Source organism: Phallusia mammillata, chromosome 3 (assembly GCF_965637545.1).
Source record: "Phallusia mammillata chromosome 3, kaPhaMamm4.hap1.1, whole genome shotgun sequence".
In the NCBI taxonomy this organism is placed as follows: Eukaryota; Metazoa; Chordata; class Ascidiacea; order Phlebobranchia; family Ascidiidae; genus Phallusia; species Phallusia mammillata.
The window spans coordinates 28,859,707-28,884,886 of NC_137254.1; the positions used below are offsets into that span (position 1 = coordinate 28,859,707).

The 25,180-nt window shown below is 36.9% G+C and overlaps 2 protein-coding genes across 3 annotated transcripts; both read left to right on the forward strand.

The window, feature by feature from the left end:
• The first annotated feature begins 611 nt into the window (after window positions 1-611).
• LOC145220697 (bile salt export pump-like) lies at window positions 612-21,146 on the forward strand. 2 transcript variants are annotated; one of them, XM_080087932.1, is made up of 33 exons: window positions 612-716; window positions 2,050-2,230; window positions 2,688-2,748; window positions 3,707-3,760; window positions 4,575-4,662; window positions 5,031-5,124; window positions 5,695-5,839; window positions 6,333-6,420; window positions 6,985-7,118; window positions 7,587-7,758; window positions 8,021-8,145; window positions 8,611-8,788; window positions 8,899-9,012; window positions 9,222-9,332; window positions 9,855-9,980; window positions 10,784-10,987; window positions 11,363-11,533; window positions 12,045-12,206; window positions 12,475-12,556; window positions 12,630-12,708; window positions 12,985-13,120; window positions 13,463-13,633; window positions 13,979-14,083; window positions 14,569-14,730; window positions 15,029-15,232; window positions 15,735-15,835; window positions 16,342-16,482; window positions 17,078-17,234; window positions 17,574-17,771; window positions 18,262-18,468; window positions 18,883-19,018; window positions 19,632-19,751; window positions 20,450-21,146. In XM_080087932.1, the coding sequence occupies exons 2-33, from the start codon at window positions 2,131-2,133 to the stop codon at window positions 20,539-20,541; spliced, it is 4,218 nt and encodes a 1,405-aa protein (XP_079944058.1). In that variant the 5' UTR covers window positions 612-716; window positions 2,050-2,130; the 3' UTR covers window positions 20,542-21,146. The 2 variants fall into 2 exon arrangements, with proteins under 2 accessions (XP_079944058.1, XP_079944059.1); XM_080087933.1 differs by lacking the exons at window positions 612-716; window positions 2,050-2,230; window positions 2,688-2,748 and adding an exon at window positions 2,911-3,183.
• A 1,105-nt stretch (window positions 21,147-22,251) lies between these two features.
• Window positions 22,252-24,911, forward strand: LOC145220725 (uncharacterized). The gene is made up of 9 exons (XM_080087965.1): window positions 22,252-22,403; window positions 22,749-22,868; window positions 22,932-23,081; window positions 23,144-23,263; window positions 23,317-23,427; window positions 23,505-23,624; window positions 23,729-23,848; window positions 23,917-24,031; window positions 24,449-24,911. Exons 1-9 carry the CDS (start codon window positions 22,319-22,321, stop codon window positions 24,708-24,710), a joined length of 1,203 nt encoding a protein of 400 aa, XP_079944091.1. The 5' UTR covers window positions 22,252-22,318; the 3' UTR covers window positions 24,711-24,911.
• The last annotated feature ends 269 nt before the right edge of the window (window positions 24,912-25,180 follow it).

Sequence of the window (25,180 nt, forward strand, 5' to 3'; positions counted from 1 at the left end):
TTGATTTACAATCTTTTAATCTAACAGCGATAACAAATAAACTAATTTATAGATTTTTTTATCACACAAAATCTGGCAAAGTCGTTGAAAAATAAAATCTGCTATTGGGCATATGAGGCATCTAGCAGCAATGTTTGTTTTTCAGTTTCGATTCAAACATTCAAATGTTAGCACCATACAAACCGGCGTAAACACAAATACGCTTGGCTGCGATAATTCGCATACATTTTTGATATCAACACTGGCATTAAGTTAAAGCGTTTAAGTACGTTTATAGTTTTATTTATACCATACAAATTAAGAATAACACACTATCCATTTTTTAACTTTTTGTTCTATAAATACCGTTGATGTTAATCTCGTGTTTGATTTAAAACATTGATGAACCAAAGATGCGCAAAAAATATTTTTTAAACCTTTGTACTTTTAAGACGCTTATTGCGACATGAATTCTTAAAAACATTTTTGACTACACGTAATGCATGGGGTTTATGTGAATATTTTCTTGAACGTATGTAGTGAGAAAATGAACCCAAACAACTGCCTTAGGTTTACTTTGCTAATCGACAATTAGTTTTTTTTTATCAATTAATCCTATTACATTGCAGTGCGCCCGTCACTGTGCCAAAGTTCAACGTCCGCGAGGTCCTTCACCTATCGAGCCCCATCAAGCGGAACCTGGGCCGATGACTTGCGACGATTCTCATAAGTGCACAGTGAGTAACACATGTATTGCGGTGTTTGCCAGTTGCGACGATAAGCAGAAACACTTAAACATTATTCCACACGAAAAACGCTTCAGCCCTTTTTGTACACAACTTCTTGGAATGGAATTTTCGAGCCTGTGTATAAAAGGTGAACTACAGGTTGCTATGAATGCTTTATAGACAGGAAACTACGTAGTAAGTGCACGGACTTTGTTCTCTTGTGCGCGCTTAAGGAGTCAATGAGTTAAAGACGATCAACTGATTTGCAGGAAAAAACAGTTTTTTTTTGTCGTAGTAGTGCGTAGATAATTTTAATTTTTCGAATTTAAAAGCGGGAAGTGGGTTCTAAGTGTGCTTTGTGCGGTCAACTATGACTTGATTTGCTTCTATAGTCGTTAGGATAATAATTCAAAAATGCAGTTACACGTGTAAAACTTCCAAAAATGGCCCAAAACTACTTTTTTGCGTACTAGTATGTTTTGTTATTTGAATTTAAAAGCGCACAGTGGATTCCACAAGTGTACTTTGTGACGTCAACTGTAAACTAATTTGCTTTCATTAACGTCAAAGATCGTAAACAATAATTCCAAAAAATAAATAAATAGAAGAATGACAAAAAACAGTCTTTTTATCGCACAGGAACATTTGTTTGCCTGTAAATTGCGCATTCGCCGAAGTAAATTGCGAAAAGGTCAGTGCACCGTTAAGTAGTTATGAGTGTAATGTGGCTATTGCAACACACACACGGCCTATACCTCGCAAATCATCAGCCGTCTCGTCAGCAATCATACGCTAGGTATACAATATACGCACTACGAATAACTCGAATGTAAATGTTTAACATGGGTTCAACGGCCCCGTGTTGTGTATGATTGGCGTTCACATGTATGCCTTATATTAATGTTGGACCAATAACCCGAAACAGCGTCACAGAAAGGTTGAACTATAAGAGGCTGTAAACTTGATTTCGTTTCCTTAGTTCAATGTTGCGTTATCTTGTATTGGCTCGATGTTTTATATTTGTGAGAGTTGCGTCGATTTTTGAAACTAAGCAAAAGTGAACAGTTTGGTTAAGGCTACTTCTTTATCAAAAGACCTGAGACCTGACAAAATAGCATTTAAACGCAAGTACAGCTATATATTAGTATTTGATTGCCGAAGTAGCATATGGACCCTTGCCCCAGTGTAAGTAGCTGACTTGCTTGTATGGAAAGTATCAGTTCCGTTTGGAAAGCACCACAATTTCAAAAAAACATTTGACTTGTATACAGGCACTTAACGTGGTGTGTTTTATATCTTGACATTCGCATCTACTCGACCCTGTCTACTGTTTGTTTTTCAGCCCTGCATCAACTAGCTGGGGATTTACGTTAAATCAGCGTGGTTAATATAAATTACCGCCTAAGCAATTAGCACCAACACTATGAAGTATACGCTACAAGACGAAGGGACCGATTTTACTCAGCATGGAGAGTACAGAAGGGGTAGCTCGTACACGAATGATGCCTATATCCACGAGACAGGTAAGCAATCTCCTATGTCACTCTGTTGTGTGCACTGCCAGCAAGCATTTTGCCATACTTAATTTAAATTTGCTATGTTGCTGTAATGCTGCATCGATAGAAAGGTTGGTTTCTGCTCAACATACTGACGCTGCAGTGGTTTTCCAAGTCGGTCTGTTGCATATTGTATAAAATAGACTAAAATCTAAAGTAATGGTATAAGGCGTTGTTGCGTATGCACACAATTAGTCAACGTGACTAATACGTTTACAACCCAGGATTTGTCAATAAACGCCAGAATATGTTGGTATATGCTACTTACAAGCTGACTTATGTTGAGATGCCTTTAGGATCCAGCTACACTTTATTGCCATATTGCTTAACAAAGATAACACCATTCTACTAAAATTGTTTTCTATAAGTTATGTATTATAAGTTTCCTAAAAATAGCCTCTACGTGTTTTTCGTATTTAAACAGAGTTTAACGATGTCTACCGGTCGTCACAATCTCCTGATTTCGGCATCAAGAATGACAAAGGGTAAGTGTTATGCCTATCATATGAAGCATATCGATTCGACACGAGCACATGGCTGACATTAGGGTTTAAACAAAATGCACGACACTTGGTAATTATGCACAGGAAAGAGGACAGCAATGGCCTAAGCGCGCACGCTTTTTCACACACGTATGTGTAGCTCGGTAACTTTACTATTTAAAGCTGTTATATGTTGTTTGCAGTAGATCTGAGTCAATTTGTTCAAGCCCGTATAAAATGATAACAGCTAAGGTTTATTGATAGGAAGCTAAAGTTTTTGGGTAGTAAAGTCGCGTAACGAGCGCTGTAAACTTATTTAAAATCTGGATGGCTATGTGATGGAACTGTTTTCCTGTTTGTGCTGCAAAGTTGTGGCTTCTGTGTGTCTGACCTTTAGCCTAGAGAAGCGTAGTGGTGACGACATCGTTTCACACAGCGGTAAGCGGTTTGGACTTTCAGGATTGTTACATAGTGTGTATTGGCATGACGCATAAAAATCGAACTGCTATGTAAATATTGGTGAGGAATAGGTGTGTGTTCGTTCAATGTATAGGATAATACAAACTGGCTAGCTATTGCAGACATAAATACACGTTTTTTAGTGAGGTAAATAAAAAAAGCATACTCGATGATAGTAAGCTGCACAAAGTGCACATTGTTACCACCTATAAGGTCTCATCCGTGCAGCTGATGACAAGATGTACGCCGTATTGGCTAGTGTAGCCAGCCAATTGATGAGGCCATATAAGTCTAAACAGTATGTGCACATTCTGAAGCATATCATCCATTGGTTTGATGATTTTACATTTAATGATCACTTTAGAATATTCGAAATGCTTCTAGTATCCTTAAATATATTTCCGCAATATACTGTAGGACACCAATATAATGTATAACAAATTAGTTTAGTGCTGGGTTTCATATTTTGCTGCAGTTGGTGAAAATTTCATTTTATATGCAGGCAGAAGTCACTGGAGGAAGTAATGGCGAAGCAGCGGAAACTCAAAGATTCCAAGTAGGTATAAAGGTCAAATGATTGAAAGCATGACTTGGCCGCCTCACATCAAAATTTCACCAAAAGATACTGTCAAATAGCATCTGTTTTACCGCCTCAGTAGCAAAATGTGGAAAACCCCTGTACCAAGGAGCTCTGTAATGTCTCTATAGCAATAAGTGGTTTTATGTGACAACACATACCAACTTTGCGTGACAGGCAGTTTGCTTGCTTTTCCGGATAAGCTTTTGAATGACAGATTACTTTATTTGTAAAAACCTTAGATTTAAAACAATTTGTTTGAAAGCACAACTATGATAATTTGTAGTTGTAAGTGAGGCCTGGCGTTTGAGCTCGGGTTCTGGTTTGAGTTAGCGTAAAACGGGATTGATTTGAATCTAACGTTACACTAGGTCACATTTCAATCGATTAATTTTTGTCCTGGTTCTTGTTCTATTTAATAAAAATTTAAATCGATCTCGTTTTGGCTTGTACTTTCTGGGTTCTGGCTTTGGCCTAAACAGTGAGTTTCTGGCATTGACTGCTATTAAGCCAAAAACCCACAAATAGTCATTTTCTTGCAGACATAAATCCTTGCTATTACCATTCGTGCCCGTCGAACCGCAGTTTTCGACATTTTTTTGGCAGTTTTTTTAACCATGTGTTTGGTAAAGACACCTTCTAAGCCTTGTGTTATAAAGCAAGCGGTATTGGACCAGAATCTATTTGGCCTCACCTAAAATTTTCGGCTGCCTATGCCACCTGGTTCCAGCTCCCTTTTGTGGTCAGGTTCCAACTCCGTTTGACTTACTTTATGTGGTGCTAAACTTTACAGGAAAGGTAAGAAGAAAAAGAAGAAAAGCAAGAAGAAGAAAAAGAAGGAAGAGCGAATGAAAATAGAGCAAGTTCCCTTCTTCAAGTTGGTAAGCTGCACAACGATATGTCGTACTATAGAAAAAGTCCAAGTCATATTTTATTCCAAAGGTCGTCTTTATGAAAATAAACTCATATATTTCTCACAGTGTAGGGTACATAAAAACGGTCTTAATAAAAAAAACACTTGTGTTTGTTTCATTAAACTCAGCATTATCTGTTGTTCGCTATGTTGTAGCGTTTCCGCAACGCGATTTAGACCAGAAGGTCAAGGTCTTGATGCATTCTTGTTTCACAATCACATTTCATATTTTTATCAAACCAATTCAAGTACTTTAGGGAGCTGAATGAAATGACCCGCGGGACGTAGTTTAGCGACCCCTGGACTAGCGTATAAATATTCCGTTTCTTGTTTTAGTTCACATATGCCGGAAGTACAGATGTTCTTCTTATGGTTGTCGGAACTTTTGGAGCAATGGTCCATGGAGCTGCATTCCCTTTCATGATGACTGGTAATCTTTCAAAGGTTTAGCTAATGTTTGGAGTTGCAAAATGACCCCAAGTAACCTATTTGACCTATGGTCAGCAACCGACCATAGGTTATCACAGCGTCATTTGTTGACTCTAACAGTTAACAAGTTTATAGAGCTATTCTAACAGTTAACGTTTGTGTAGCCTTTCACGTGTTTAAAATTTTGGCGTTTTTTAAGCCTTATAAACAGAGTTGCCATCGACGTGAACCCCAAAATAAGGACAACCGAAAAAAAAAAGTTTTTATACTGAACAAAACAAAGGTTTTTGTTCAATTATACTCATTTATATGAGCTATGATAACATTTTCTATAACATGGCCCTTTAAAATAAGGACAAATCATAGAAATAAGATCGGTATGGGCATCCCTGATTATAAGGCATTACCTAATTGCAAGCTGATCATTAATAAACTGTTGTTTAGACTTAATGCGAAAGGCTTGCTTTTGATACTGCATTTCACATTTAGAATGTTTGCCTTTTTACACTTACAACAAAGTTATGTTAGCATTGAACCGTCCAAACAGACATCAAAATTTTTGCGTGTGCAGTTTTCGGGCAGATGATCGACACTTTCATCAACTATAGCGTTTGCACTCAAGAAACGAACGGAACATGTACAGAGGCAGAAATCAATGCAACTTATGAGGCGCAGGGAATCGATCCGGCCAACCTATCTGACGCTGAGAGACTTGAGTAAGACTCGAACCCTTTTTCGTGTCTCAGTCTAAGTTTGTTTAAAAAAATCCGGCTTAGTTATAAATTCTTGTTTAATTTTTTTTAAATAGAATTCTCCTAATTTCCTAATTGTTCTGTATTCCTAATCCATGGAACGGTTTTAACCACTTATACTGTATGGGAATATTCGTTGCAGGTTAAGATCCCGTTAGCTTTTTTTTACTTTAGAAAAAAAAAACAATTATCGTTGCTTGTTAAATAAAAAACCTTACAAATTTACAAAGTTACAAATTGCATTGGCATGATCAAATTTGTCAGGAGTGCTTAGCTTTTAAGGTTTTATTAATGTGAACATAAATTCTACAGGATGATACAAATTTTTCTGATTGTTTACTCGTTTAGTAACCAATCCCATTGGATTCGAGCCTTCCTAGCACTAAACATTTGATCCAAAGAAAAAATATTACAGGCGCATTGAAAATCATAGTTAACCAATTGGATTTGTTTGCAGACCGATTGATGTTGAAGGTGAACTTGAAGTTTTCAGCTACTACTACGTGTTTATTGCTTGCGTCGTGATAATATGTGGATACTTGCAGGTAAAAAGCAAATATTTACCACCAACATACAGTTCCTATAGTTTGTAAGCATACCAGATATCTGCAATGTTATATGTGTTTTAATCTGGACTAGTTTAAACGCTTGTCTTAAACACGTCTTATATATCAATCAGATGCAACCTGTGGCTTAAATGCGTTCAAGAATTAGTCTTTTGAGTCGTAGATTGAGTTTTATTCTAGTTAAATTTAACACTTACGTCAATCAACTTAAATACAATCTATGGCAATAATAAACCTGATAATTGTCTAATGGAGTCGTAAATTTTGCAACAATTAACCTGGAACATATCAACATAGGCTCCTGAAATATTTTACTGACTAGCTGCATTGATTAATATTTTTTACAACCCGCCCTTAGGTTGGAAACTGAGCTCTCGCCTCAACGAGACAGACTGTGCCAGAGTAAAACTCAAATATCATTGGGTTTTGGGTTATAACCCCATGAAAATAATGACTTACCAAATAATTTGAGAGGTTTTAAAATTATTTATTGACTTGTTGCGATTTGTTGATTATAATATTTTTACAAACTCGCATTTTTAGGTTGGAAACTGGGTGCTTGCCTCAACGAGACAGACTCGTAAAATTCGGGAGCTTTTCTTTCGTTCGATTATGAAGCAAGAAATCGGTTGGTTTGACGTTCACCACATGGGAGAGTTAAACACGAGAATGAACGAGTACGTAAAACCTGTTTAAACTTTCGGATGTGCTTAAGTCAATCCCAAAAACAAAAAGTCGTTGGTTCGAATCTCGTAAGAATTAATAACTTACCAAATACTTTAGGACGTTTTTGCAGGTTTAAATCTTGTAGACGCGGTCGATTCAAACCTTTTTAGACGCGGTCGATTTTATCAATAGATAACGAAGGTAAATACAAAACGAAAGGCCAAACGACCAGAAACGCTGCAGTGCTTTTATAATTTAAAGAGGTTTCCCGTGAAAAATAAAACACACTCGTAATAACGTTTTAAATCATATATAAAGTTGAACTCAGCTATGAACATCAAATGATTTGAGACTTTGTTTAGGGTTCCAAAAAATCTTAAACTGGTGGATTATATTAAACAATCAGTTACATTTAACCATGACAAACTAGTGTTTTGCATTTTTATCCCTTTAAAGATTGTGATATTTTTTTTTTTCAGTGACGTGAACAAGATCAGTGACGCAATAGCGGACAAGTTCAGTGTATTCATTCAGCGAATTACAACTTTTGTTGGTGGAATTGTTGTCGGTTTTATTAACGGTTGGCAACTGACCTTAGTGATTATGGCCATCAGTCCATTGCTCGGAATTGGTGCTGCTCTCATGGGACGGGTATGTGTAGTTGTTTTTATTTGCGTTTTTTGCGTTTTAGCTGATTTGTTTTTTAAAGGCATTGGTTTCTATAAATTTGTTGAACTGCTGTATATTTTGTTTTATTTTGCAATGCTTTGTTTTGTTGCAAACTGTGCTTTACTTAACTAAACGTATTTCAACACGTAGAGTTAAGAATTGAATAGGTTTTGTTTATCTCAGTCACTTGCTTGAATTTTCATTTTTTACATTCTTTGAACCTGACATATCATGTTTTTTATAGTTTGTTGCGAACATGACGAGTAAGGAACTAAAAGCTTACGCAGCGGCTGGTGGAGTTGCTGAAGAGGTTCTGTCGTCAATTAGAACTGTTGCGGCGTTTGGAGGGGAACACCGAGAAGTAGAAAGGTAAAGTCAAAATGAAACAACCAAACTGACTGCAGAAAACAACAATGCATCAGCTTGTTTCTCCCTCAGTTCGACTTAACGTTCTCCCACCATTTTATACATAATATATTCTAAGTATTGGTTGTTGTATGAGACCAGTATTATGAGCTTATGTTTGTCTCATGTCAAGGTAATCGTTTTTCTGCACAATAACTTCAGGTCCAACGAACAGTCTCTAATAGTTGAATAAGCAATGTGGTGATGCTATTTAAGCACTTAAAAGAAATGTTTGGACATACTATCAAGGGGTTTGGGTAAAAACAAAACGACAAACATTGGTATTTTATGTGTCCAATTACGTTGTCCACTTTAATCTCCAGTTTAGCACCGCTACTTCAGTTTTGACAGAACAGTCACACACACAGCATATCTACAATAGATCTTACCAAAGTTCACTGTACTTAAAAAACGGAACTGCATTTTTAGATATGGGGTGAAACTGGAAGCAGCTGAGAAGCAAGGAATCAAGAAAGGAATGACGCAGGGATTTTTTACCGGCTACATGTGGTGCTTGATCTTCCTCAGCTATGCGCTTGCATTCTGGTACGGCTCCTCACTGGTGCACGACCCCAATATTGACTTCTCTCCTGGACGTCTGATGACTGTAAGTTCCCCCAAAAAGATTTTTTTGTTTTTTCCACCTAAAACCGTAACATCTTGACGTCTTGCTGAGCACTATTCTGCGGCTACTCCTTACACAAATATTGTATACAGGTGTTCTTTGCGGTATTGGTTGGTGCCATCAACCTTGGTCAGGCCGCCCCGAATCTGGAAGCTTTCTCAGTGGGAAGAAGCGCCGCCGCACTCGTGTTTCAGATAATAGAACGGGTCAGTTCATCTTATTCCTGTGCTCATATATTTTTTGTCAATGTTTGTAAAAATGCGTTGTGAAAAAACATATATTTTGGGACGAAAACTAAACTAATTTTGGATAACAATAGATTTTAACTGCATTACAACGGATTTAAATTGTGTTTTATATAATCGTACAACATAATTTCGTATTATTTATTTGTTTTTGAAATTTGTTTCGTTAGGAATCAAAAATTGATCCCTTCTCTACGTCAGGTCACGTGCTTGAACACGTGGTTGGAGACATCGAGTTCCATGACGTCGGTTTCTCGTACCCGAGTCGAGACGACCAACAGGTCAGAACCTTATGATGTTTTGTTTAGTTTCCATTGCTAGTAAATGAAACTAAAGAGAAAGTTTATGTGTTAATTTTTTGATAGGAAATCATGTATTAGTGCTGTGGTTTCGTTTGCTTCAGTTAAAATACTTTCTTACACTTTTTGTAAATACTAGACGGTTTTACAGAGATTTTGTAATATGCAATTTTAAGAATTTAACTAAAGATTGCTGTTTTCTAATTGAAAAAAGTATATTTCGACTTAAGCAGAAACGTTAGTAACTACAAACGGAAACTCAGTTTTTAGATGCACGTTCCTAGATTAGAGAAATATTTCCTAACTTACATCTAGTGCTCACTGTTTTTTTTCAAACTGGATTCAAACTTCTTTTAGTAGCTCATAGTACGCCAGGTCTATTAAAGGCGTGTACCGAATTCTTTTAGTAGATTTACATGTAGAACCATATTGGATCAAAGCAAATTCAAACTTTATACTATATCAACCTTTGCACACAGCAGTAACATCTTGTTCCCCTTTCAGATCTTAGAAGACCTGAGAATAACTTTTAAAGCTGGTGAAACAACAGCAGTGGTTGGACCAAGTGGAATGGGAAAGAGTACTATTTTGCAGTTAGCCCAGAGGTTCTATGACCCCGACAAGGGCGTGGTATGTACAAAGTTGTGTTACTCTAATCACTAACACGTTTTATGGCTTATCTAAACATGTGTTTTGCGATTGATAGTAAAAAGATTAATATGACCCCTGATACTGACACTGGGGTCTTCTTTCAAAAAGTTTGCAAGAGTTGTTTCTTTGATATCTCGCGGTATGTGTAATTTAGCACTAAACATGTGTTTAATATGTTGGTTGTAGGTCCAAAGGGTAACCTCGTTTTGGTATATGATAGATGTGGTTGTTGTGTTAGAGATATCACTATGTTTGGACTAGTCGTTTTGCCAATACTGGCTCTATAAGACGAATATTTCAATAACCTTGATTTAGAAATATAGTTAACATAGGCAAACTTGTAAAATTTATCGTATTTTTTAAGTATTATGTTCAAACACAGTAACAATCCATTCACTATATGCTAGTTACTCTCGTTATTGTTAGGTATTCTCGTTATTTGTTGTTATTTCATTACAACTTATTTTCCTTGTTTTTGTATGTGGTTTTTGCAATAATTTTGCATCGCTTTTATCCTAAACATCACGCTTGCAAAACCGCCAACATGGGTTTAAGAATCGAGATACAAAGTAGTATTCTTGGTTGCACTTTAACTTACCTTGATTGTTTACAACGACTTTCAATGGGACTTTTCAACAGAGACGATAAACCGATAGATTAGTTTTTTTTCATTTATTCTGTACACACTAATTTTTCACGTTTCCCTTTAAGCTTTATAGATTGCAATATTATTCTTGGTTACTCTTCAACTCTCCTTGATGGTAAAACAACATATCGTTAAGGTGACCTTGGACGGACATGACTTGCGAACGTTGAACACGCAATGGCTTAGGCAGCTGATTGGGGTCGTGCAGCAGGAACCCAGTTTGTTCGCGACCAGTATTGAGGAGAATATTAAATTCGGACGGGATGGCGTGTCTGATGCCGATGTGATCCAAGCAGCAAAGGCAGCAAACGCTTACAACTTTATCATGGATCTTCCTGATGTAAGCTATAAGTGTGTTTTACTTGTATTTTTAATATGCTGTCACTGCAGGGTTGTAAAGTAATGTTGATTTGAAATGCGGTCAGACCTACAAAATTCACTCTTAGCGGTCTTACCAAAAATCTTATTGCTTACCGTATTTTAGGAACCGCTGCTTTTATCTAATTTAAGGCCAGGCTACGTAGCAACGCCTTCCTAGTAGTTTTGCTTTATCCCCCCCCAATGCACTCTTCAGGACTAATGCTGCAATTCCCCGTAATGCACCCAATTTTTTGGGGACATGTTTTGTGACTGTTATTGTGCACCTATGTTGAAAAAAATACCGTCAAGAACACACAAAGGATTTTTTTTGAAAAATTACTTTGTTGCTTGGCAGAAATTCAAGACGGACGTTGGCACGGGTGGAGGTCATCTCAGTGGAGGACAGAAGCAGAGGATTGCTATAGCGAGAGCTTTACTCAGAAACCCAAAGATATTGTTGCTTGATCAAGCTTGCTCGGCGCTCGATATGACAAGTGAAGCAATGGTGCTGCATGAATTGGATAAGGTGAGACAACTTATTAACGGTTTTTGAATGTTGTTTAACAATCGTATAATAGATTTTTTTTGAGAAGTATAGCTGCATGGTAAGTTAGTTTTTATGAGTGCAGTGAAAATAGCTATACTGCAAGGTGTGAATCGATGCCTGGCTGGTTGAGGCAACACGCATAGCGCTTAACCCTTGGTCGTTTTCTTATTTCGCTAACTTTTGTGGTTCAAAACGGCTAATGTTTTTTTTTAAAAAACTCTATTTGTCGTGCTCAACAAAAACACTGGGATCATAATGCAGCACATATCGAATTTGTGCTCGTGACCTTCACCGTTTTCGCGTCCTATAGCACTAAAGTTAGACTTTATGCTACGGGCTTTACCACTGAGGAAAATACACTCAACTCAACCTAAAAAACCTACTCAACTCAACTAAACACTAAAACACTTACCCTAACACAACTTAAGACTTAACTTAAAAAAACGTACTTAACAGTGAACTTACTTAAAAAACTAACTATGATATGCAGGTCAGACGGGGTCGTACCACCGTCATCGTCGCCCACAGACTGTCAACCATCCGTGACGCTGACGTCATAGTGGGAATCGAACACGGGAAGGCGGTAGAGCGCGGAACCCACGATGAGTTGATGAAGAATAACGGGGTTTATTTCACACTGGTCACCCTGCAGGTAATAAAGTGAAGTAGAACCTGTAAAATATTACTTGTTTGTTAAATTCTATTGCAGACAACTATTAAATCATGCGTAACTATTTATAATTCTCATGATAAATTTATTGTGAAATTATTTTTTAACCTATTTGTTTATTAATTATCTCAATAAACAAACTTACAGAACATGCTGAAATTATTCGAGTATATGTGTCTTTAAAATGTAACGCAGATTCATGATCTTGTAAAATATAATAACTTTGTTTTTGTGTTTTTTTTTGCACCAGACCACTAAAGCGAAGAAAAAAGGAGGAGAGGAAGGTGGTTCATCCGATGAGGGAAGCGACAGTGAAAATCGAGATGAGAAAGGTTGTGATTATTCTACTAATTTTTTTTAATGTAGTGTAGGCAAAACTCGTAATGTTGTTTCTTGTTTTCTTAGGCGAATTCCTTGAAAACGGACCAGAAGTCGCTCTTGAACACGTCACAGATTTTGCTCACAGCCATCGGAGGAGCTTAAGGTATTTATACCTTATATAAAGCATTGATCTTGCAGAAGGCGTTTCGTAAACATATGACGCTTGGCATTAATTTTGAAACTCTTGGGGCGTAAAAAATTTCGGCTATTATGAATAACCGGTTTAAATTCGAGTTCACTACTTAAGTTATAAATGAAATGCAAGTTTTCTTCTGGAAAACCGGTACAATATGTTGGTTAAATAGAGTCAAATGCAATAAGCATGAACGACAGTATTAACATTTAGAGATATAGTGCGAATAACAATTACTTCTTTTAGACGGAGTTTAAGGAAACGGGCCACCTCACAGATTTCAGGAACGGACATGACTCCAATGGGAATAACGACTCCCAATCCACCCAAGAAGTTCAAACGAAAAAAATCCGACAGCGATTCCGACTCGAGCGACAGTGATGTAAGTTTTCCGATGCTATAGTAGCTATGGTAAAGTTAGTTACATTTTGATGGGACCTGGTATATACTTTAGTTGGTCAAAAAAGCTGAAATGATTTACCAAGTGTTGCTGCTTAGCCCAAAAACAAGATATATGACAAATAGTAGGTTTGTTCTAAACTACCCAAAATTGTTGTAAACACAAACCAACAAATCCATGCTGAATTAACCAAAGAATTTTACAAAAAATATAAAACGATTAAGAGAACTTTTACATATTTACTAACGCATATCGACCATCTACAAACATCCGGCAACTTTATATTTGATCAAGCAAATCGGTACTGAGATCCCATGTACTTAGGATTCAAGCAGTGATGAGGAAGAAGAAGAGGAAATCGAACCTGCTGCTCTCAGTCGAATCATGAAGCTCAACGCCACCGAGTGGCCGTATATCTTGGGAGGAACCATAGGATCGGCAGTCAACGGAGCGATTCAACCAGTCTTCGCAATTCTCTTCTCTGGGTTACTTGGGGTAGGTTTTCTGCTCTGCCAAGTTAAAGTTTGTTTTTAAAGAAAGATGTCTGACGTCATTAGCTTTGTCAATTTAAATCTGAAGGTCAAAAACGAATGTCTGACTTCACACCTTATAGTCTTTGTCAAGTTTAAATTTGACGTCACTTAGGGATGTTTTGACGTCATGGTCTCTACCTAGTTTAAACCTACGTCATGGAGAAATCTGACGTCATAGTGTATGTTTACGTCATCTTGAGCATACCAATAACAGTTCATTTAGTGATAGGTGCATTGTGTGTGTAAGTTATTTAGTAGATGGGAAAGCTATAATAAAGGTATTTATTATTGTAAATGTATATCTCAGGTCTTCTCTCTTCCCACCATAGAGGAGCAACAGAAGGGAGTCAACTTTTACGCTCTTCTATTCGTCGGAATTGCCATCATTTCGTTTTTCACCTATTTCCTACAGGCAAGCAAAACAAACTTCGATTTTACTTAAACGTTGGCAAACTTGTGGTAATTAACTGACAGCTGATTACTTGTCCAGTGTGTTAACCACATTAAATTTGATCAAATTTGGTAAGGAAATGCTCTTATCACTTTGTAGGTTTAACTTTGTGTATGACTTGACATAAAAAACTTGAAAAATGTGACAATTATTCCTTTGTTGAATCCTGTACTAAGGCCTTTTTCTGACTTAATGCTTTCAAGGAACTGTCTAACGTTGCAAATACATACATATAAACGAGTATTGATATCCTAGCAGTTTTATTATAAACAACCGACGTTTTCGATACAAGACGCCTTAATCAAGATAACGGCATAACGCAATGTTATTATACAACAACAAAAGCATCGGTAACACACAAAAACTACGATTACAAGCTTGTGAGGCTACAAAGTTACATCAACAGAGTGATAAAACTTCGACTAATAAACGAAAATTTTCTGCAGAACTACATGTTTGCCAAGTCCGGTGAGATTCTGACTCGTCGTGTGAGGAAGATGGGATTTGAAGCGATGTTGAGACAGGACATTGGTTGGTATGACGACCATAGGAACAATCCCGGTGCTCTGTCTGCTCGATTGGCTACTGATGCTGCGATGGTTAAAGGGGTAAGAGTCGTGTGAAAAATTTTTCTGGGTTTTCTGGGTTGTATAAAAGGCTTGGAAACTGAAACGAAGTATCTCAGACGGATGTAGTTCCATGTCTATACTGTCTTAATTATTGCTTTGTTTAGTTTTAATAAATAAAGAACACTTTTATTGAATGACTATTTTTACTCCGATTGCCATAAATCTAGATCATCCTTTGGACACTACTTACAAACTTATAGGTAGTTCAAATAAAAATACAAACGCTTAAATGGTTATTTTCTTTTGAGTTCATTAAAGTCAAACATTTTTACTTTAGGCAACTGGTGGACAAATCGGGATCATCGTTTCAGCAATGGCCAGTATTGGAAGCGCTCTTATTATCGCCTTCTACTTCGGTTGGATGTTAGCGTTTGTGGTGGTCGCGTTCCTCCCACTTATTGTGATGTCAGGATTGATCCAAGCTCGTTTAATGACTGGGAGCGCCAGAAGAGATAAGGAATCACTAGAGGAAGCTTCAAAGGTACAATTTTTGTTTCTGTTGTTGTTTAATAATAGTATAAGAACGTTTTGTTGTTTCTGAACAATAAAGTCCATGTTCGACGAGAGTCTAAGTTTACACAGACCCTTATGTGCAAAGTGTATGGATAGAAAAAATTGTTTTTTTTCTGAGCAAGTTATTGCAACACAAAAGTATATGTGCAGCGAAAATCGAATCGGTTTGCCACTTTAAATTGTTTTTTAAAAATATTGCTAGTGTTTTCTTTCCGAGTATTAGGACTTTTACCTTGCTTAACTCTACAAAAGTTGGAATAATGCAATAAATACCCAATATTTGGATTCTTGAACCACAAATGCGACAATTGTTGTGTACTATCCTTGTGTTATATAGTTATTGCATACAGAACAAAATGGGCAAATTATTAGAACGCTATCACCCTTCGATTAACTATAATAACAGGAGAACGCATTTGTGTAACCCAAACAGCAGATTACAATGTGTTATTTTTATCCTTTTTCTTTAGGTTGTATCAGAGGCAATCGAAAGTATTCGGACCGTTGCGTCGCTGAACAAGGAGTTGTATTTCACTGAACAATATAACACTGTTCTGGAAGGACCTTACAAGTAAGCTTAGGCCTGGTTAAAAAGTGATTAAAATTTAATTTTTTCTACGGTTGTTGAAAGGATCTGCAGAGGATTTAAAGTAAAACGCATGCTGAAGAAGCATGGTTATTATTTTCTGAAATGCATATTGTATTGTCGTTGTAATCAATAACACTTTCATGATGGATCATCATACGTTTCTTATGCAGCGTATACTGTATTGCAGTGGTTCCTAACCTTTCTCGACGAGTTGCTCACTTAACAATTTAAAACATTTTTATTCCTTTCTAATATACTACATAGTAGACCGTACGAAGACTATTTAAACTTGGGTCTTTTATCAACTTCACAGGTTATATTCCCACAGCTAAAGTATCTATTTACAAACCACATGTAAAAATTAAAGTAAATTCCTCCCTGGTTGGGAACCACTGCTGTATTGTGTCCTGCCATACAACGAATCACTCACGAACTAGCACTGTTACTTTTGTTGCTTTAAATGTGCTTATTAAGTCATATGTGTTAAGGGAGGGAAAATACAACGCCATGGTGTATGGAATTACATTCGGGATAGCAAACTCCATCATATTTTTCGCATACGCTGCCTCCTTCCGATTTGGTGGGTATCTGGTCGCTATAGGAGAGATGGAATTTCAATACGTCTTCCGGTAAGAAAGAAACTTTTTTAAATGACCTCTATAGGACGTCGAAACGTCGTAATAAAAAAATACATTTGCCAGAGGAGCTCTACATAAACTTTATACTGTGCCTGGCAGCAATAGCTTATTTAAACTTTTCAAACGTTTATAGAACCAAAGCTTTGCACAGTTTTGAGTTAACAAACAATATTGAAATTGTTTTAAGATAAATAAGGTAAAGTTATATGCATGGTCCATATTGTTCATCACTACTAACGATTTAACGGCAATGACAATCCCGTTGAGAGTTGTAAGTCGGGTTTGGGTCTGAGTTTAATTAAAATAGGTTTTATTCAGGCCTGACTTAACACTAGACCTCAATTGTCACACAATTTCACCTACTTCCGGGCCTAATTTGAGCTTGTCTTTTAAATCGGGTTTCGCTCAGGTTTTAGACTTGTACTTTCGGGTTCATGTTCCAATTTTAAACCAGTTTAAGTCTGATACCGTTGCTACAGTTGATCTCAATCTATTTGTCGATTTAAAAACATGTGTATTTGCTGAGAGGGATAAGTTAAAACAATACAACCGTCGTGTAAATCTAACTTTTTTATGTTTTTCGCAGAGTGTTTTCTGCCATAGTGTTTGGTGGTACAGCATTAGGAAGAGCTTCGAACTATGCCCCGGATTATGCCAAAGCCAAAACCTCAGCAGCTCGCATCTTTAAACTTCTGGATCGAATCCCACCAATTGATTCTTACAGCCCGGATGGAGACCAATGGGTGAGTCTGCCGAACTTATTAAATACAAATTTACGTGAATAAAATACTTTATGTAAAAACCATAGTTTGCATTATGACTCTATGACAATGAGTAAAAAAGCCCTGGGATAGACAGTGAAAAACGTTTTCAACATTGATTTGATCTTAAATGGGTTTAAACATGATATGGTTTAATCGAAAAGTAAGGAAATCATGTTTGTAATGCGGGACTTGTGTGTTAAAGACACGCGTAAATAAATTGTAGTGCATTTCTACTAACAATGCTCCTGAGGTCGTTTTATCATTTGCTATATGTATATCTAAACTACATGTTCTATAATAAGTATTGTTTCTTTGCAGAGCAACTTCTGCGGGGACATCGTGTTCAAAGACTGCCTTTTCACTTACCCGACGCGTCCCGACATAACAGTTCTAAGAGGCTTGAACGTCTCCATCAAACCTGGTCAGACTTTGGCGCTGGTGGGACAGAGCGGGTGCGGTAAAAGTACCAGCGTTCAGCTACTGGAGCGGTTTTACGATCCGGACGAAGGTCAAGTGGTAAGACCAATTGTGATTTTTTTTTAGTTTTCTTTAGTATTGTATAAAACATCAAGCCAATAAATTATCCCACTTTATCTGTGCGATACCTTAACTCGGCATAAACCACAGAGGAAACTGTCTCACAATAGACAAGCAACTGCTGGGGGAACCAAAGTGGCTCAGTGTCACGGTATTAATGCAAAAGTATGGAGCCAATAAATGATAAGAAGACAGTGCACACTGTTTCGACCTATAAGGTCTCTTATATTCGCTCGATGCTTCTACAATGATACTATGACACTGAATCGACTTTACTTTGGTTCCCAAGCAGTTACTTGGTCACTATTTTTTATTTGTTTAGCATTTATTCAGAGACGAAGTGTTGTGTATTTAATTGTTATATATTTTGTTGGTTTAAGGCAGTTTGCAAGTTGCCTATAATGAAATGAAACTTCACAGGGTTGTATATTGGCGTATGTTTTATTTTAAACCTTTGTTATTTGTTCAGTTTGTGGACGGTCATGATACCAAGCAAACCAACGTCTCATTTCTACGAAGCAAAATCGGAATCGTATCGCAGGAACCGGTTCTTTTTGGTGGATCGGTGCGCGATAATATCGTGTATGGCGATAATTCCCGTATCGTTCCAGAGGAAGACGTAGAGAGAGCAGCAAAGCTCGCCAACATGCATGAGTTCATTCTTGCTTTGAAAGATGTAAGTCACGCTGCAATTTTACAAAAAATATTTCTTTAATTGAGTTCCTACTGGTGCTATTGAGTATGTCGGAGTAACCAAAAGATTACTCACGTATTCATTTGTTACCAATTGAAATGTCTGTGTTGTCTGCTTGATTTATCAAATTTACAAAGATATTCTTTCCTTTTAATATTGCCCTTGAGGAAAATCTGGTTCAGCTTTATGGCATAAGCTTTGCACAATACAATGTTCCATGTCTAAGCGTTCGTCGTTTACGACAAATCTGAAATTGCAACGACTTGATTCTTTTGTAACAAGTAATAAGAACACCGGTTATTCTTATGAATAAAACTGGACGTTTTTTGGATTTTTGTTTATATACAATATAACAGCATGAAGAGAGAAATATTCTATCAAACGTTTTAATCTCAGGGTTATGAGACGAGTGTTGGTGACAAAGGCGACCAGTTATCAAGAGGGCAGAAGCAGAGGGTTGCTATAGCAAGAGCTCTCGTAAGAAATCCGAGGATTCTTCTTCTTGATGAAGCTACTTCCGCTCTTGACACAGGTAATATTGCAACAAAAACAAATTCGTATTATTTCGATGTTTGTATTTCTTTGAAAATGCGCAATGCTGCAAACTTTCCATATCTAAGTTGCAATGTATATTGAATTATTGTGTACAGCCGTTAACGCGCTAAAATGATTTGTAGTTAGGGTCGTTTTTTGGCCCTAAAATATATGGCCGGTCCACAATTTTGGGGCACTTTACATATACCTTGTATCCTAACTGTCCAAATGCTACACTAGTAATGCCGCTAAACCAGTATGTTAAATAAGCTTTCTAATCTGTCTTATCTTGTTGGTTTGGGGTCGGGTTCATGCTAAAGATATAAGACCGATTTGCAACACTGTACACTAGTAGGCTATAACCATTGAAACAGTGTGTTAGTTGTGTTTACCAATCTAGTTAACATTCTAACTTTGTACCCTAATTATCCAGATGGTTCACTAGTATTACTGCTAAACCAGTGTGTTAACTCAGTTTTCTAATCTTGTTGGCTTAAAGTCGGGATTTTGCTAAAGATACAGGGACTGTACACTAGTATAGACATTAAAACAGTGTGTTAGTTCTGCTTTCCAATCTAGTTAACATTAAAATCTTGTATAATATTGTTTAGAGAGTGAGCAGATTGTGCAGGAAGCCTTGGACCGGGCGAGAGAGGGACGTACTTGTGTCGTCATCGCACACAGACTTTCAACAATCCGCAACGCTGACAAAATCGCCGTGATATCACAAGGTAATATAATACTCACTCAGGGGTTCTTAACCTGGCGTACACCAAAGCAGGGAGTTTGAAATAGGGTTTCAACACAAAGGCTCTTTTGGCTTTTAGGGAAAGTTTTAGTATGGATAATATACACATTATTGAATAATATACACCGAACCCCATTGGTTATGTAAAAAGCAGTAAAATTAAATTGAAGGATTCCTGTCAGTTTATACTTTTTTTTTGACAGTGTTAAGGGGTTCTAGCACCGAAATGATTAAAAACCACTTTACGTTAAATGACCTTTTACCGACCCTACTAAAATATAGATTGTGCCTTCAATGCGTGTATGATGAAGTGCTTTTGTTGTTTTTCCAGTGGTAGCTCAATGTAGAGCTCCTATAGTATAGTGTTAGGTTAAGTAATACATTTTGTCGCGTATTATTAGTTTTTGTTTAAAATGCAAATACATTTGAGAGCTGTTAGATACATTGTAATGTCAAAACGTATGCCTCCATTGGCTTTTGTTCCTTAACCTAAATAGCGGAAAAGTCAAGTTGGCCCATGAGGCATGTCTTGGGACTGTATTGTTTGTCGAAACAGTTGAATTTTGTTCTAATTCCAGACTGCAGCAGGTTGTTATCAACTGACACACTTGTCAAATCGTCTCTGTCACTTTGAAATGTTTAAGAATTGTGAATTATAACTTATGCATTTTGCTTGTTTAGGCCAAGTGATTGAACAAGGAACCCACGAGGAACTTATGGATTTGGAAGCAGCTTATTACAAGCTTATCACTACCAACGCTTCCCTAAGTTGAGCTGATGTACAGGGTTCAAAACTACCTAAATATTTTATCCTGCGTCCCGCCATAAAAGCAGGAAACTGCCGACTGACAGGAACAACTTTTATTATATGTAAGTGCCAATGGAAATTGAAAACGGCACCGACCAACTCTCACAATGTGTGGATTTTGTTTTGCTTTACACTTCACAGTTTTGTGTGTGTTTTGTTTCTGCAAGCCTTTTATAAATTTCCTTGAAATGTTTTAATATAAGATTGTCTCGACTAAAGCATTTAAATGTACAAAACAATAAAGGTAATTATATAAACTTTTTTTTACTCTTTTTTTTGGTATTCGGAAATAGAAAAATACATTTTTTTCTTCCCTAAATTGGGGCCAATATTTATGTCGATAATTTATCTAAGGCCATTGTTTCTGTGTATTACACATTGTGTGTTATTCACGCAACGTCTTGTATGTGTGTGCGTGTGTGTGTTTAAAGTATCACTGTTTTTATTGTTGTATCAACTAATTATTTGTTATCCTATTTTTATTTTATTTTTTTAATTCCTTAATCTTCGTTTAATTCCTTGTTCTGTGAGATAATGTTATCGTACGTGACATTAAAAGTTGACAAATTAGTACCAATGATAATTTGATAAGTTTAAGTCGGATACATCATTATTATTGGAAAAGTTTAAATTGTTTGACCCTAAACTTGACGTTTATGGACACTGAAAATCCTCATTTTCCAGTGCTAAGAAATTCAAATCACACCTTTCATAATTAAATATATACTGGGTAAAATGCCTGAAAAAAAATTATATTTGATGTTTTATATTTCGCAAAGCTAAAAACGGGAGCAGGATTACGTTGATTTTTTAATAGTCATGTTTTCGATTCCGATTTAAACGGATAAGCGGTGTCCAGTAGTAGGCCGTAGACGTCTAGAACGCTTTTAAAATCGCAACGTTTCGGGACAACGGTTCGTTCCGGTATGAAACACTGGTAGCAACAACCTTGCAATCTGTAAAAGATTTAGCATTATGTTAGAAAGTTTGCCAGGTAAAGCGTCGTCATGGAAATTTCTCCAGTATATGTTACCAACTGTTATAACATTGTATGCTTTTTTGAAACAAAAAAGGAAATATCCTTTCAATTTCAAACAATCTGCTATTGTTTGCAACGCTCCAGTTCGGCTTTCGTCACTTCCACTAACAGCCACAAAGTTGTGAAAGGCACGGTTGACGTTGTGACGTCATGCAGGTTTCCTGCCTGTTTCGACGAGTCAGACCATGGGTTTATGACGTCAAATTCGTAGTTTCAATAAGATTTTCGACTGTAGACCTATTAGGTTTAGTTTTCAAGGTTTTGTTTAATTGCAGTTTAGCTCAAGCAGATTTTGGAATTGAAGTTGGTCCCACAGTCACAATCACCAAGTTACTTGACCTGGATTGGACCACCATACAAAGTTATATTCTCGAAACAAACTCGAATCAGAATTTTATTAGCGAAGATATAAAGATAGCCTGATAGTAAAACAAAACAGTCAGATATAGCAAGGTAAAAACGGTATGATGTTGTTCGTAAGCTGTTTGAAAATCTGCTTCACATTGGTGACCATCTTACGAATTGTCGAAGCACTGGAAGGTAACTGCTCTACATATTTTGTGGTCAAACAATTTCAAATTCATGAGTGTAATAAAATTTAACAAAACTAAACCGAAGCTGTCTTATATTAGCCACATGCGACACAAAACTGTCGGATTTGAAACACTCTATCACAAAAGTAATTTGTCCCGGCGGCTGTTGGATGCAACATTCAGATTTATGTGGGACTGACGACTACGCCAGAGGTCCTCTGTGTCTTGCTGCGATGCACACTGGACTGATTGACAGTAAGTCGATTTTAACTTGTAAATTAGTACATGTTTCGCGCATATTGCCACTAACAGGCATTTGTTGGCGTTTAACAAGTTTAATGGCTGTCCAACTTTGAAGTACGATTGGTTCGCGTGGTACTCCATCCAATAACAAATGACGTTTAATAAACCAAACATCTCAAAGCAATCAATAAATGCAATAATGCTCATCAATAAATACAATAATGCTTTTTCGTGTTCAAACTGAAAGTTTTTGTCAAAAAGATTTTTTTTATTCTGAATAGCCAAGCACACCTGATGTTTGACACAGTTTATAGAAGCAACTGTTGTAGATAACGTTGTTGCAATTATCATGTTTAGAAGAGGGAGGATATTTTGAGGTGTTTCAAAGCAATCCATTACCGAAGTACACAGGCACGACAAGATACGGCGTGACCAGCGAATCATGCGGTTCTGCTATATTCACTTACTCATTTCAAAGTATGACGCGGTCGTTTATTGCTCAGCCAATCTGAAAAACTATAACTCACTTCTTATGTGTAGTGAAATGCAGCACAAAGGGAAATTCTGAATTTTCAGTGACTGATGTTGATTGTCCTTCCGGTTGTCGTCCTAACTACGTGTGTGGGACAAATTTCTACAACAGCAATTCGTCTGTATGTGCAGCTGCTATGCACGCTGGGATTTTGAAAGGTCTGGTTCATTTGGCTTGCCTATAATAACACAACATCTAGAAAAATGCTGTTTTTTTGCAGAAAACGGAGGAGCGGTTACATTTTATTCTGATGAGAAACAAACATCTTATGTTGGTTCAACAAAAAACGGCGTTTCCAGTCAGTCATGCAACAATTTCCTAAGATCCTTTTCATTTACCAGTAAGTGTGTTAACCTGGCCTAATTTGCTTGTTCTTTTAGTATAACTTTTCAGGAAACAACGATTGTTTTCGGAATTGTCAAAACGAAGGTAAATGCTTGTCAGGAATTAATGCTGAGTTTTGCTCTTGTGCGAGTGGAACAGAGGGAGATGATTGTAGAACTGGTGAGAGAAACCTTACATCGAGCCTAGGTTGAAATATACAGCACAGCACACTTGTTACCTACGTATTACTGTTTTAGACATCAACGAATGTACACGTGGAACACACAACTGTCATCAACACGCAACTTGTACCAACACGTTGGGTAGTTTCCAATGTTCTTGCAACGCAAACTACACAGGAAATGGAACTCAGTGTGGTAAGCTAAATTGCAAAACATAAAAGTTTGTTTATAACGTTAAAATCCGCACCACATTCCCTGTTGTGTGAATTGTTAGGACTTACAAGTTTGACAATTTTCAGAGCCCAACTTTTGCTTTGCTAACGTCGATCTCTGCAAAAATAACGGAATTTGCTTGGACACAAAAACAGCATACAACTGCTCTTGTGATGTTTTTCATCAAGGAAAGCATTGTGAGCAAGGTATTTCGAAAGATTTGTGAGAATCTAAAATCCAGATGATTTTTTAGTAATTATAATATTTGTTTTAGAGATTGACCACATAATTATGACCACAGCAAGGAATTGGGCAAACGCAAGAAAATATTGCCAGTCAATTGGTGGAGATTTGGCGACCTGGGGAATGAGAAACGCAACTGTTCGCAAGTATGTATTACAGGTTTAGCTTTAAGCATTCGGACGTGGGCTCAATATAAGACTTTTTACCAATAATGTTTTCTTTTAAACATTTAAAACCATTTGCCAATCCTTCAACACTTTTTGTATGAGATCCATTTTTTAGTTGAAAAATGGCAGAAAATAGATGCTTTGTCGTAACCTTTACTTAGTGTTGTATAATTTAAAACTCCTCAACCTGAATGAATCAACACTACTGTCCATTGAGCCTCATCAACAACTCAGATAAATCAAAATTTAGTTGCCACGAAATGTGTTTAATTGTATGCCAAGCACCATATCGTTGATTTTGTTTGTTGCTGTAAGTGTAACCTTATTATGACCACAAGCAATTTGCATTGTGGCTCTGACAAACAAGTAGGCTTATAAGAAACCACTATATTCAAGCTCGATCATTGAAAATGTGCTGCGCCCCGGTCCACCATCAGGTTACTGGATTGGCATGTCTGACCTCGACCAAGAAGGAGTTTGGAAATATGTTGATGGCGTTGCTGTTACAACCAAAAATACCGATTTTTCATCCGGCCAACCTGACGACTACGGTTCAGCACAAGATTGTGCATGGTTGTATCTAAAATTTAACTACAAGATGGACGATGGTTGGTGTACACGATATGAACTCGCCATCTGTGAGAGAATCTTGAACTAGTAGCAGCAAACCATGCATTTGTTTTGAACATTTTATTTGTTAGCCTCTACCAAATATCATTTTGTGTAAAGTTGCTGAAGTGACATAAAAAAAATTAACACATATATTTGTAACTGCATTTTAATCGGTGTTTTGTGCTTTTGCTTTTTTTTGTATAATCATCGATGATCAATATGTGCAAGTAAAATTTTCTACATAGTTTTTTTCCTGTGCACTGTTTTGATTGGCTAGTGTTGCGGTCAAAAACTTCGGGAGAAAATACAGACTATGTTCCGAAGACAAACGCGTTTCGTGTTTCGGGTAATGGATTTTGGGCAAAATATCCACAAAAAATGAGGTACCAAGTAGTGAATGCTGCAGTGTTTCTCCTTGTTTAATTTTTGATTTTATTCCCAGCAGTTTGGAACATCTTGATTTGCCATGGCAGTATAAAGCGAAGCTATTAAAACAGAATATTCACTGTCAAAGAG